Source organism: Heteronotia binoei, chromosome 2, assembly GCF_032191835.1.
Source record: "Heteronotia binoei isolate CCM8104 ecotype False Entrance Well chromosome 2, APGP_CSIRO_Hbin_v1, whole genome shotgun sequence".
Classification (NCBI taxonomy): domain Eukaryota; kingdom Metazoa; phylum Chordata; class Lepidosauria; order Squamata; family Gekkonidae; genus Heteronotia; species Heteronotia binoei.
In genome coordinates, this window is record NC_083224.1 from 108,251,217 (window position 1) to 108,265,966 (window position 14,750).

The following is a 14,750-nucleotide window of genomic DNA, read 5'->3' on the forward strand; positions in this document are numbered from 1 at the left end:
CGGCTTAAGGTAAGTGCGAAAACGCCCTATGTGTAAGTCTACATATTCCTACTTGGAATATGTTCTCCAGTACAGTGGAAGGCCTATATGAAATCCTTTAACTTTTTTTTAAAAAAGAAGGGATTACATATCTATCCATTTTGCATTCTAAACCACTGCCTACCAGATAATTTTACTTCACTGTCATTGGTTCTTAAATCTGTACCATGTTGCATTCTGGGCCACTGCCTACCATCTATGTATGGCTCTGCTCAGCTATGTATGACTTTGCTCACTGTGCTGGATTCCTCGTCTGATGAAGTGTGCTTAAGTGTTATGTACCAGTCTGAGAGACGCACGTAGGGCAACATAGTTTATTGCATGGTACAAACACGAGGTAAGAGGGAGAACACGCGGGCCGGGTCCCGCATATATACAGATCCGGAACTATTCACCCTGCTGGCCAGTCCAATGCTGGCCAGCCATATTTCCCGCCACTCGCTGTGATTGGCGGATGACCAGCGCTCTTCGCGGAGGCATCGGGTCGTCGCCTTTGCCTCCGCAGCTTTAGCGGACTAACGCTTTAACGATGGTACGTTATAACGAAATGGTTGCGCTGTCTGGAATGAAGGCGTTCTACGAACGCCATACACTACACCCCTCCCCCCTCAGTTAGTAACATAGTCCTGTAAGTAGGTGGGAGGCCGGCGCTCTCGAGTCGAACGTCGTGGGGTGGCTTGCGGAGTCGTGATGACTTCGGGCCCCGGCGTCTCCTCGGGAGCCTGAGCATCCGAGGGTTGCGGGGCGAGTTCGGGGGCTTGGTTGGCTTCCGTAGGAGGCGGCAGTGACATGGATGGCGGCGGGGTTGTGGTAGGCTCCTCGGGTTGGGCTGCCCCTCTAGTTTCTGTGGGTGCTTCGGGTAGGGTCCTGCGCCGCATCTGGTCGATGTGCCGGCGTAGGATCTGGCCCCCCTCAGTGGATACTTCATAGTGACGGGAGCCCACGACCCGTAGCACCCGCCCAGCCACCCATTCGGGCCCCACGGCGTAGTTGCGGGCGAACACTGGATCCCCGGCAAAGAACCCCCTGGCTGCCTCTCGGACCTCGGGGGACCCTCGTGTGTCAGCGGCCCGGTCGGGGTGCAGCCTGTCCAGCCTTGTGGTGAGCTTGCGCCCCATGAGGAGCTCAGCGGGACTGACCCCTGTGGCTGGGTTTGGGATGACCCTGTTGTCAAAAAGGAATGCGGCCAGCCTGTGATCCCAGTCGCCCTGCACGATCCTGCCCAGGGCCTCTTTGGTAGTGCGGACCATCCGCTCGGCCTGGCCGTTGGTGGCGGGGTGAAAGGGGGCCGACCTGATGTGCCTTATGAGGTACCTCTGAAGGAAAGCCTGGAACTCCCCCGAGGTGAAGGCGGCCCCGTTGTCCGAGACCAGGGTGTCTGGGATGCCGTGGGTGCATAGGACCCGGCGCAGGGCTCGGATGGCGGCTGCCGAGGAGGTGGATGCTACAGGGAGGACCTCTAACCATTTTGTGTATGCATCCACGATTATAAGGAATATCTGCCCCTGGAACGGCCCCGCGAAGTCTATGTGGAGCCTGGACCAGGGTTTCCTAGTGGTTTCCCACCTTGTGGCCGGGGCGCTGGGTGGGTCCGGCCGCGATTCCTGGCACGCACTGCATCTCCGGACCCAGTCCTCTATTTCTCCGTCCATTCCTGGCCACCACACATAGCTCCTGGCTAGGGCCTTCATCCTCACCATGCCCGGGTGCGTTTCATGTAGTGATGCAAGGACCCTTTTCTGAAGGGGAGGGGGAACCACCACCCGGCTCCCCCATAGCAGGCACCCCTTGTGGGCCGCGAGTTCCTCCCGCCTCATTTTGTACGGTTTGAACTCTCCCCCCAGGTCCCTCTCTGGCCACCCCCTCACCACCCAGTCGAGCACCCTCGCTAGGGTTTTGTCTTTCCCTGTGGCCTTTGCCACTTCGGCAGCGTGTATGGGCTGGTCAGGGAGTGCCTCAATTGACATCACCTGGTGGGCTGGTGCTGGGTCGGGCCCCGTGTCCGGCAGTGGTAAACGACTGAGGGCATCGGCGTGGCCCATTGCCTTACCCGCCCTGTGTACCAGTGTGTAGGTGTATGAATTTAAGAATTGGTTCCATCTCAGCACCCTCTGAGACAGGATTTGGGGGGTTTGCCGGTCGGGGGCTAGCAGACCCAAGAGAGGCTTGTGGTCGGTCGCTATCGTGAACTTGCGACCATACAAATAATCGTTAAATTTGTGAACCCCCGCTACGATCGCCAGGGCTTCCTTATCTATTTGAGCGTAATTACGCTCCGCTGACGTTAAGGTGCGGGAATAGTAGGCGACCGGTACCTCCCGGCCGTCCGATAGTTGGTGCCCCAGAACGGCGCCCACCCCGTACGGCGATGCATCGCATGCCAGAATGACTGGAAGGCGCTCATCGAAGTGGTGAAGCACCGCGTTAGAGACCAGGACGTCCTTCACTGCCTGGAACGCAGCGGCTTGCTTCTTCCCCCACACCGAAGGAGCTTTTTTGTCCAGTAACCGGTGTAGGGGTTCCGCGATGGCCGCTTTGTGGGGTATGAACGTGTGATAAAAGTTGAGCACCCCCAGGAAGCTCTGTAGCTCCGCTTTACTCGTGGGGGCTGGGGCTTGTACGATGGCCCTGGTTTTCTCCTCGGTCGGGTGGATTCCCTCTGCGTCCACGGCGAATCCTAGGAACTCCACCTGCGGTACCCCCAGCAAACACTTCTCCCTCTTCACCTTGAGTCCAGCGGTTTGGAAACGACGGAGCACCTCCCTGAGACGGTTGCTGAACTCCTCAGGGTTCGGGGCGGCGATTAAAACGTCGTCGAAAAAGGGCTGGACTCCTGGGATCCCTTTGAGGAGAGCGTCCATTATACTCTGGAAGATCCCCGGAGCTACGCTGACCCCAAACTGTAGCCGGTTCACCTTGAACGCCCCCCTATGGGTCACAATCGTCTGTGCCTCGGCCGTTTTGGCGTCCACCGGAAGCTGCTGGTAGGCTTGTGCCAAGTCCAGCTTCCCGAAAATTTTGGACCCCGCAAGGGCGGCCAGGACGTGGCTGACAACCGGCACTGGGTAGGGGTTATCCTGGAGCGCCTTGTTGATTGTGCACTTGTAGTCGGCACAAATCCTCACGTCCCCATTCGGTTTGACCGGAGTCACTATGGGGGTTTCCCACATGGCGTAATCGACCGGCTCTAGGACCCCTTGTGCTACTAGGCGGTCCAGCTCGGCCTCGATTTTAGGTTTTAGGGCGAAGGGGACTCTCCTTGCCTTAAGCCGGGTTGGTCTGACCGTGGGGTCGAGCGGCAGGGAGATGGCCGGGCCCTTGTAGCTACCCAACGACCCGTCAAAAACCTCCGGGAATTCTCGGCACACCTCCCCGAACCCCCCGGCCATGGTCGTTTGTGACACCTCAACTCTGATTCCTAAGGGGCCGAACCACGTGAGGCCCAACAGGGTCGCCAGTGGTCGCTTAACTACCAGGATATCTAGCGGGCCTCTGAAAGACCCTCGCTCCACGCGCACCCTCGCCCACCCCGCGATCTGGACCGGGTTTTTCTGGAAGTCCCGCAGTACAAAGTCGGCTGACCGCAGCAGTCTCTTGTAGCCGGGGTGTAACCGCCTTAGGGTCTCCTCCGCAATTATGGAGATGGAGGAGCCCGAGTCCACCTCCATGAGGCAGGGGGCCCCCTCTATGCGGACCGACACCTTAATCTTGTTGGGGGTGGCCAGGGGCAGGTTCATTACCTGTAGCGTGGTGGAGGCCGTGGAGTGGAACTCAGCGGCCTCGTGGTGCGTGGTTGGCCCCGGGCGGTGGGGCTTGGCTCGGCAAGCCCACGCTATGTGACCGGTCTTCCCGCAGCTCCTGCAGTCCCAGGTCCTGTACTTGCAGTCCCGCCGGTCGTGGGGGTCGCCGCAACTGGCGCAGTTCGCTCCTTGGTTGTTGCGTTGGTTCGATCTTTCGTTCGCACGGGGCCGCTGTGGGGCTCGGGAGGCTGGTCTTGCCGAGCGGTGCATCTGGAGCGCTTCTCCTTCGTCCGGGTGATGGGGGTCCAGCTCCTCGTGGTGGACGGCTTCCGACTTGGCCCTGGAGAACGTCCGGGAGGCGCGCTCGAAGGCCACGGCCTCGCTGAAGGCGCCCTGAAGCGTGAGCTCTTCCTTTGCGAAGAGCTTTTGCTGGAGCCTCTCGTCGCGGAGGCCCCAAGCGAACCGGTTGGCCAAGGTCTCTTCCAAATTCGGGAAGTTGCAGCTTCCGGCGATCTGGCGCAGGGCGGCCAGGTAGTCTGCAGCGGATTCTCCCTGGGCCTGGTCCCTCTTGTGGAAGAGGAACCGTCGGGCCACCCGCGACGGCTGCGGCAGGAAATGGCCCGTGAGGAGGCGGACGACCTCCGTGTACGTTTTCTCCGTGAGGCGGGCGGGCGCCGAGAGACCCTTTGCGATCTCAAAGGTGGCGGCCCCGCAGACGCTCAGGAGCACGTCCCGCTTCATGCCGTCCTCGGTTACTCGATTCGCCCTCAGGTAGCAATCGACTCTCTCCGAATAGGATTCCCATCCCTCGGGCTTCGTGTGGTCGAAAGCTTCGATGTGACCGGTGTTCCCGCTGGTACTGGTCATGGCGGCGGTCGTTGCGAAGTAGCGATACAGCGATGAAGCGATGGGACGACGAGTTGCCTGGGCGTCTCCTTCGTAGCCCTTGTCGACGGACTAAGATCCCACCTTCGTCGCCACTGTTATGTACCAGTCTGAGAGACGCACGTAGGGCAACATAGTTTATTGCATGGTACAAACACGAGGTAAGAGGGAGAACACGCGGGCCGGGTCCCGCATATATACAGATCCGGAACTATTCACCCTGCTGGCCAGTCCAATGCTGGCCAGCCATATTTCCTGCCACTCGCTGTGATTGGCGGATGACCAGCGCTCTTCGCGGAGGCATCGGGTCGTCGCCTTTGCCTCCGCAGCTTTAGCGGACTAACGCTTTAACGATGGTACGTTATAACGAAATGGTTGCGCTGTCTGGAATGAAGGCGTTCTACGAACGCCATACACTACATTAAGAGCACACAAAAGCTTACGTTTTAAATAAAAATGGGTTGGTCTTAAAGGTGCAACTTGACTCCTGCTTTGTTCAACTGCTTCAGACCAACACGGTTGCCCACTTGGATATATCTATCCTTGTTCTTTCTCAGACCTTTAATGATGTGCTTTAGAGGCTTCTAATTATGATTCAAAGCATAAAAGTGTGCGAGAGCTGATAACCCACAAAACTTAACATTCAAATTCTTTCTCCATTTGGACCAAGACAGTAAGACTTTTCCACCTCAGTGGCAGACACTAATGATACTTGCAAATATGAATAATGTCTTCATTGGTGAAAAATTAATGCACCACAATAATTTTTCCACCTGGGGTTAATGAACATGTCACATGCTGAAAATGAGTTGTTTGAAAGTAAATTACTATAATCTATATTTAGAAGACACTGGTTTTTAAAAAGAATGTCTACACTGTGTTTGATGTCACTTACCTTTACCACGATTTCTCTTCTTTAAGCTTTATGTGGCTGGTACTAGAGAAAATTTTCGTATTTCTATTATTTTCAAGGACAGAAGGCTAGGCCTGTACACACTTGTTACAAACAACAACAAGGTAACAATCAAAGCTAAAAATCTAACATTCTGAATTCTAGCAGAAGCAAAGACAAACTAAAAGCTCAGGGAATCATTTTCCACTGTTATCACCTTGGGCTTATCCAACACAGCCACTTCAAAATAGTGTATTTTATCTATTTCCCTGGGATTCTTCCCCAGATAACAGTGATTTGAATGATATACAAATTGACTAATCCAGGAAGCAGAAAACACAGTAGCTATTCTTAACAAAGCAGTTAGATGATGGTGGCATAATTATTTTATTTGATCATTTATATTTTCTGTGCATATCCATTTTGAAGGCTTGGGTCAAAAAGTACAAAAAATAATCTTTGCAAAATAACCTTTATTGGAATTAATGAAAACCTGAGATCGATGCAGGTTGCCTGTATGTAACAGAATTGCTCAGTGCCAGCTTCCTCTGCCCCTTTCCGGTTGCAGATTTTAAGGAGCCTGCATGGCTGGGTTGGAAAGAGACTTCCTACCCTCTCTTTCTGGTAGTCATTTCCAACTCAGATAGTAGCTGCACCCCAGGCTTGTCCTGACCGGATTGAGGGCTGCTGGGGGCAGGGCTTAGCTGTCCATGAACAGAGCCTCCTGGCTATCTGACGATGTGAAGCTGCACTTATCCAAAGAGAGGGAGAGAACAGTCCCTCTGTAGGTTTTCCAATGTGTCTCTGTTTATTAAGAAGTCTCTTTCCCTCTGAGTTAGGCAGGCTTCTTTAAATCTTTGCAAGAGAAAAGGGGGGGAGTGTAGTGGAAGTTACATGAGGAGATAAGTGGTGAACCATACAGCCCTTCTCCATGTGAATGGCAGTCCTAGGACAGCAGGGGGTTAAATTCTACACAGCATTGTAAATGAGAAACACCTGGGATCCGAGAACTGTGTAGATAAAAAGCAGGCAGCTTTGGAGAGAGGGCAGTGGCAGATTCAGAAGTGCCTTCAAGGGCAGCTTTGGAAGATGTGACTTCAGATGGCAGGGAGAGAACAGCTTCAAGCACAGAAGACAGCGTGGGAGTGAAGAGGCCTCAGCAAGGGAGGCCCAACATCTAAGCTGTGTGCAAGCTGTAGAGAAACCCTGCACTCCAGCCGTTTCCTGGACAGACTGCTAGCCTTGTGAAGTAGACTTTTCTTTCTCCTTATAAAGCTCACTGGGTGGGTGAGGGATATTTTCACTGATCATTGTTAAAGCTGAATAAAGCTGCATTTCTTTGGCCACAATTTATTGCTTGAAGGAATCACCAGAATCATGGATAATACAATTGGCATAGTCGGCAGGATTCCTGAAGCAATATGGGGACAGGAATGCAGACTATGCAAAGTTGTATCCCAGGATGGCCTTGTACAAGTGCATGGGCACCAGCTGCACACATATTAAACCAAGTGGCCCCACCTATTAAGTGGGATTCTGTGCTAGAGAAGGCAGGAGGCCCCATGCCCAGGGAAATGTCTAAGGAAAATAAAGGTGAGAAAAGAAGGTGGAGAAGGAAATGTAGAGGGATATGATAAAATAGGCTGGCTACTTCTAACTGCACTCAGAGGAGTCTGGGAGTTATTAGAAGAGTCCTAGAAGCAAGTGCAGGAGCAGGGCGGAGGAGCTAAGTGCCTTAAAGGAGCAGCAGTTGATTTTGCAGGAAGCTCTTAAGAAGGCAAGAGAGGGCCAGCATGCTGCTGAGGAACAGGCTGGTACTATGGTTGTCCAAATTGCTAAGGTAAGACAACACCCGGGGAAGAAAAAACACCCCCACAAAGTCAGAGCACTCAAAGTCTCTAGAGACTGGGATTCTGCTGACTTGTGGGATTCCAGTGAGGGAGAGTAGACTGAGGGGGAAGGAGGGGGAAATCTGAAACATCAGATTACCGAATATTGGAAATTTGAAGGACTGATTTAAGTAATAGTAGCATAGTGTATATCGATGTGAGTTTTATGTATTTTTAGGCTTTTATGTATTTTATTGTATAATTTTAATTGTATTTAAATCGACCTTTGTTAGCTTTTATTGTTGTAAGCCGCCCTGAGCCCACCTCGGTGGGGTAGGGCGGGATATAAATCGAATAAAGTAAAGTAAAGTAAGTGGAGATAATGAAGTGCAGGTGAGACCTTTGGTAACTAACAAGACAAAAGTTCCTCCAGGGGGACAAGCACAGGTTACTTGCACTGTGAGGGATTTCAGTCAGCAGGAATTAACTGAAATTGCCAGAAGTGCAAAGCAGCAACCTTGGGAACTTTTGAGCTAATGGCTAGTGAGACTCTGGGACCAAGGCTGCACAGGTGTGCATATGAGCCCCCAGGAATTGTTGAAATTGGGTTCCCTGTCCAATGACATCCTCATCAATGGGTACTTGAGGGGAGCTAATGGCCCAGCACAGCCCCTTTTTGATTGGATTTGTATGGGGATAAGACAAAGATACCCTGTCCTCACGGATTGGGAAGAGAGTTTGCCACCCTGGTATACCATTGCTGAGGCAGCAGCACAGCTTAGAGCAATGGCAATGCAAACTGGGATCTATATCCCCAACTTCCCAGGTCCTGATCCCATGCCTCTCACAGCTGGCATGAGAGCACGGTTAATTAGAGGAGCCCCACCCAGGCTGCATGGTGCTCTGTTAGCTGTGCTAGGACCTGCTCAAGGACAAGCAGTGGGAGATGTGATTCTTTTGGGTCAGTTGGGGGATGTTCCAGTGGAAAATAAACCCAGGACAGAGGCTGCCACAGGGGAAAAGAAGGAATGGCAGGAGAGTAAGAAGCCAAAAGTAACCCAAAGGCACATTGTTTGTTTCCGATATAATTTTTATTATTTTAACAAGCAGTACAATAAATGCTATATTGGTTGCAGTTTGCAATCAAAATTGTAACTAACAAACAATGAGAGTAATTGCAGAACTTACATTTGTTTTTTTCTTTTTGGAACAATATTAAGCTTCTATTAAGAATTTATAAATAGAAACCATGAGTACAGTGTTTATAAATATTAAGAATTAATTAAAAGAAAAATAAGAAATACAGTTGTTGACTTTGGTATAGTTATAAACTTACTAAGATGATGCCACCCTTATACAACATATTATTACATAAATCTTGGTCTATCTGCATTATACATATTAAAATAATTTTAAAAAAATCATGCTGTACAAAAAATAAGATAACATCTATTACAATTAATATCTCATTATTGGCAGTGTTTACCAAAGCTGTAGATCTGTTACCATTTGTGGTATTTCATTTTTGTCTTGCAGATATTCAAGTATTTGGTTCCATATTGTATAGCAATCAGAGTACTCCGATTGTGGTTGAGACTGAGTTTTAATGTTGTCTGTTATTTTCACCATTATGTATAGATGCCATAGTTTAGAGTGCCATAAGTTTATATCTGGTGGTTTTTCCAACTTCCATCTCTGAGCTATTGACAATTTTGCAGCATGTAATAAAAAAGCTATTATATTATTCACATGAAGGGGGTATTTTAAGTCCAGTCCTGAAATTTAGGAAGATATATTCAGATGTAAGAGGGATGAGTGTTCCTGTGATTTGTTGGATTCTGTTTAAAATTTGGCGCCAGAATGTAGTAATTTTAGAGCACTCTATCCAGTAATGAAGATAACGTGCCTATTTCAGAGCACTTTTTCCAACAAGTGCAAGGAGAATTTTTGAAAATATGTGATAGCCGTTTTGGTGTTAAGTACCAAAAAGATAGAATTTTAAAGTTTTGTTGTTTCATTGAGATAATGCTGGTCGTGTTTTCAAAAGAATTCCATATTGTCTCCCAGGAATAGGAGTCTAATACACATTGTTTTTCCACATTGAGATTTTTAATTATTTTATATAGTTCAGAGTTGATGCCCTTCGGGTGGGAATCAGCCTGTTTAATGATGAATTCTACTTCTATAAGAGGGTGCTTCAGAATGTCAGGCACTCTAATGGAGGAGAAGAGGTGGTTTAACTGAAGATACTGAAACCATGGTATCTTAGTGTGTAATTTAGCTTCTAAGTTTATTTTGGTAATAAATTTATTGTCTTGTATTAGGTTGACTAATCTATTTAAACCAGAATCATCTAATGCCTTAAAATCTTTATTTAGTCTTCCAGATGGAGACCAACTTTGACCTGTGTAGTATGAGCATCTGGAGATAGCAGGTAAAAGTTTTTGCCTTAGTGCATCCCAAGTGGTTAGAATTGGGGCTAAAAATATATTGTGATTTAATGTTTTGATTCTCTCTTTTGGTTGTTGCCATATTTTTTTTTTCGGATTATGAGGTGATGTATATTCATTAAGTATTTTGACCCAACCACATAATCCTGTATACAACGACTTAATTTATTTTTGAATTGTTTTCTCTAATTTATTATCATGGTAATATATGGTGAAGCTGATCATTATTGTATTTATATGACTATAGCAAAAGTTTTTTGGGGGGAGGCGGAAAGGTATTTTGACCCAATCTGGCATTTTATGATCTCTTAGAATTATGATAGGCTTTGAGACATTTATTGCTTTATAATAATCTAAAACGTTTTTATCTGTTTTATCTGTTTTATGGTTTTATCTGTTTTATCTGTTTTAAATCGTCATTCCCTTATATGTTTAAATATTGTTAATTTTATGTGGGATCTATTGTTGGAAGCCGCCCTGAGCCACTCGTGGGAAGGGCGGGATATAAATTCTAAATAAATAATAAATAAATAAATAAAACGTTAGGGAAATTTATGCCTCCTATTGTATGAGAACGATATAAAGTGGATACCTGCACTCTATGACACTTATTCATCCAGAAAAAAATTAGTAATTTTTGTTGCTATTTATTAGTTGGTTAACAGAAATCTTAATGGAGATAGAGTGAAAAAGGAATATAAATTTGGGCAAAATAAAGGATTTAATTAAGTGGTATCTCTCCAGACACGTAAAATGTTTGGAGTTCCAATGTTGTAATGTTTTTTCTATGTCTTTAAACATTTTTACATGATTTCATATTTCAGAGAGCTCTGAGAGAGAGCAGAGAAGCTCTGAGAGAGAGCAGAGAATAAGTGATATAAGGGTGAGGTTTGGCTAAGCAGCTGGGGCAGTTGCTGAAAATTTCTGAGTTTGTGTGCTGAAAATTCTGAGTTTGTGGTTGCTGGGGAACTGCTGTCTGTTTGGTTTGAGTGGGCTGAAAGTGAAGGTGATTGAAGGTGATTGTTACTGATTGATTAGGAGTGGCTGTGTTCCCCACCCTCTTTGCATTATTAAGCTGCGCCTTGCCAGAGGCTGAGCACATTTCAGAGAGCTCTGAGAGAGAGCTGAGAATAACTGATATAAGGGTGAGGTTTGGCTAAGCAGCTGGGGAAGATGCTGAGAATTTCTGAGTTTGTGTGACTGCTGAAAATTCTGAGTTTGTGGTTCTTAGGAACTGATGCTTGTTTGTTTTCAGTGGGCTGAAGGTGATTGTTGCTGATTGATTAGGAGTGGCTGTGTTCCCCACACTCTTTGCATTATTAAGCTGCGCCTTGCCAGAGGTGTGAGCCGAAGGGCGAGAGCTAAAGGGATCTTGGCCTGTGGCTCTTAGCCTGGGGGCTCTGTAAAGACCAGGAACTCAGATCCCTAATTTCCTGTGCTCCCAATAAGGTAAGTTGACCCTCCAGAAGGGGAGCCACATAAACAAACAGGATTTGAAAGGGGACTGTATATTTTTGAAAAAAGCAATCATGAAGGTAGAATGCCAGCAGGGGAATGGGGGCTTTCCAGTGTTTTGCACTGAGTGTCACATGTATGACTATCTGCCCACAGGACAGAAGTCTTGGGTGTGTTCTTGATGGAAGGAGCTCCTAGTCCTCAGGGAACGAGTTCGTACCCTTGAGGCCGAGGTGACTGACCTGGAGAAGCAGAGACAGTCAGTTAGGCACTCGGAGAAGTCTATCGGGGACATATTAGATGAGCCCCGCTTTGAACGTGGCAGCCCCGTTGCTGCCAGGAAGCATGAGGGACAAGAGGGAACAGGGCACCGTGCTGAGGATAAGGGGAATGAGCCCTCAGAAAGGACCTCTTCTTCAGTTGGTGAGTGGGTACCCTTTCATGCCAAGGAACCATCCCTGGGCAGGGAGAGAGGGGGGGGGGTCTTGGTAGTTGGTGATTCGATCCTTAGGCAAGTAGACAGCTGGGTGGCAAAACCGCATACTGACCGTATGGTGACTTGCCTGCCTGGTGCAAACGTAGCGGACATTACGCATATATTAGATAGGCTGATAGACAGTGCTGGGAAGGAGCCAGTGGTCGTGGTGCATGTTGGCACCAACGATGTGGGGAAATGCAGTCGTGAGGTCCTAGAGGAAAAATTTAGGTTGCTAGGTGGGAGGCTTAAGGCCAAGACCTCCAAGGTAGCCTTCTCAGAAGTGCTACCTGTTCCACATGCAGGGCTGGAGAGACAGGCACAAATTAGAAGTCCCAATGTGTGGATGAGATGATGGTGTAAGGAAGAAAGGTTTAAGTTTGTTAGGCACTGGGATGCTTTCTGGAACAAGCGGAAGTTGTACAAAAGAGACAGTCTCCACTTGTCCCCAGATGGAACCAGGCTGCTGGCGCTTAAAATCAAAAAGGTGGCAGAGTTTTTAAACTAAATCTTGGGGGAAAGCCGACAAGAGATGCAACGTCTCTAGCTCAGGAGGACTCATCTCAAAGAGATGAAGGTAGCTGTTACTTTTCTACCAGGTAATGGATCAGAGTTCTCCACTGAGATGGTGACAAACAGTATGGACTGTCTGCAAAAGTCTTGAGGTGGCAGGAGGAAGGTTGCATGTCTAGCTTGCCTGAGAAATTATAGATGTTTGTATACAAATGCTAGAAGTGTTCAAAGTAAAATTGGTGAGTTGGAATGTTTAGTGTTGGGAGAAAACATAGACATTGTAAGAATTTCAGAAACTTGGTGGAATGAGGAGAATCAGTGGGACACGGTGGTTCCAGGATATAAGTTATATCAGAAGGATAGGGAGGGAAGGGTTGGAGGTGGGGTGGCTCTGTATGTCAGAGAGGGTATACGGTCCAGTAAGACTGAGGTCAAAGAATTAGATTCCCTTCTAGAAATGCTTTGGGTTGAAATAGAGGGCCCAAAAGGAAATTTAACTATGGGAGTTTGTTATTACCCACAAAATCAAAAGATAGAGGACAATTATAATATGATGGAAGGATTAAAGATAGTGGCTAAACGTAAAAACTGTGTCGTAATAGGTGATTTTAACTACCTGCAGATTGATTGGGTTGATGTGTGTTCTGGTCAAGAGAAAGAGATTGAGTTTCTAGATGCGCTCAATGACTCTGCTATGGAGCAGATGGTCACAGAACCTACCAGGGGTGGGGTGATCCTGGATTTGTTCCTAAGTAATGCCCAAGACTTGGTGAGAGATGTAAAAGTGATCGCACCGCTTGGGAGCAGTGACCATAACGTTATTGATTTCACCATTTGTATAAATAGAGAGTTGCCCCAAAAGACAAGCACAACCATGTTTAATTTTAAAAGGGGTAAATTCTCTGAGATGAGGAAGCATGTGAAGAGGAAACTGAAAGGAAAGGTAAATACAGTCAAAACCCTTGGGGAAGCTTGGAGGCCATTTAAAACTACAATCCTAGAAGCTCAGATAAAATATATACCACAAGTTAGGAAAGGCACAAACAGGTATAAGAAAAGGCCTGCATGGTTAACAAACAAAGTAATGGAAGCTGTAAAAGGTAAGAAGGACTCCTTTAAGTGGTGGAAAGCTAGTCCAAGTGAGATTAATAAAAGGGAACACAGGCTGTGGCAAATCAAATGCAATACTGTAATCAGGCAGGCAAAAAGGGACTATGAGGAGCATATTGCAAAAAACATAGAGACCAACAATAAAAATTTCTTCAAATATATTAGAAGCAGAAAACCAGCCAGGGAGGCAGTGGGGCCCTTGGATGACGAAGGGGTCAAAGGATTACTGAAGGAGGATAGGGAAATGGCTGAGAAGCTGAATGCATTTTTTGCCTGCGTCTTCACTGTGGAAGATGAGAAGTGTTTGCCTGCTCCATAACCATTTATTTTGGAAGGGGTGTTGAAAGACCTGAGTCAGATTGAGGTGACAAGAGAGGAGGTCCTACAACTGACAGACAAATTAAAAACTAATAAGTCACCAGGTCCGGATGGCATACATCCAAGAGTTCTGAAAGAACTCAAAGTTGAACTTGTGGATCTTCTGACAAAAATATGTAATCTTTCATTGAAATCTGCCTCCATTCCTGAGGACTGGAAGGTAGCAAATGTCACCCCCATCTTTAAAAAGGGTTCCAGAGGAGATCCGGGAAATTATAGGCCAGTCAGTCTGACTTCAATACCGGGAAGGTTGGTAGAAACCATTATCAAGGACAGAATGAGTAGGCACATTGATGAACACAACTTACTGAGGAAGACTCAGCATGGGTTCTGTAAGGGAAAATCTTGCCTCACTAACCTGTTACATTTCTTTGAGGAGGTGAACAAACATGTGGACAAAGAAGACCCAATAGATGTTGTTTACCTTGACTTCCAGAACGCTTTTGATAAAGTTCCTCATCAAAGGCTTCTTAGTAAGCTCGGGAGTCATGGAGCAAAAGGACAGGTCCTCTTGTGTATCAAAAACTGGCTAATTAATAGGAAGCAGAGAGTGAGTATAAATTGGCAGTCTTTGCAGTGGAGGATGGTAAGCAGTGGGGTGCCGCAGGGCTCAGTACTGGATCCCATGCTCTTTAACTTGTTCATAAATGGTGTGAAGTTGGGAGTAAGCAGTGAAGTGGCTAGTTTGCAGATGACACTAAATTGTTCAGGGTGGTGAGAACCAGATAGGATTGTGAGGCACTCCAAAGGGATCTGTTGAGGCTGGGTGAGTGGGTGTCAACGTGGCGGATGAAGTTCAATGTGGCCAAGTGCAAAGTAATGCACATTGGGGCCAAAAATCCCAGCTACAAATACAAGTGGATGGGGTGTGAACTGGCAGAGACTGACCAAGAGAGCGATCTTGGGGTTGTGGTAGATAACTCACTGAAAATGTCAAGACAGTGTGCAATTGCAATAAAAAGGCCAACGCCATGCTGGCAATTA

General features: G+C 47.6%; 2 protein-coding genes across 2 annotated transcripts in view; both read right to left on the reverse strand.

The window, feature by feature from the left end:
- Positions 1 to 14,750, reverse strand: part of AGBL4 (AGBL carboxypeptidase 4) — an 801,122-nt gene that overhangs the window by 505,515 nt on the left and 280,857 nt on the right. The window lies entirely within an intron of this gene.
- Positions 1,257 to 2,081, reverse strand: LOC132567798 (uncharacterized protein K02A2.6-like; the record flags this gene model as incomplete). The annotated part of the gene is made up of 2 exons (XM_060233482.1): positions 2,010 to 2,081; positions 1,257 to 1,826 (listed from the first exon to the last, which is right to left on the reverse strand). Coding segments are annotated over exons 1-2 (642 nt in total), but the record flags the coding sequence as incomplete, so codon positions are not given.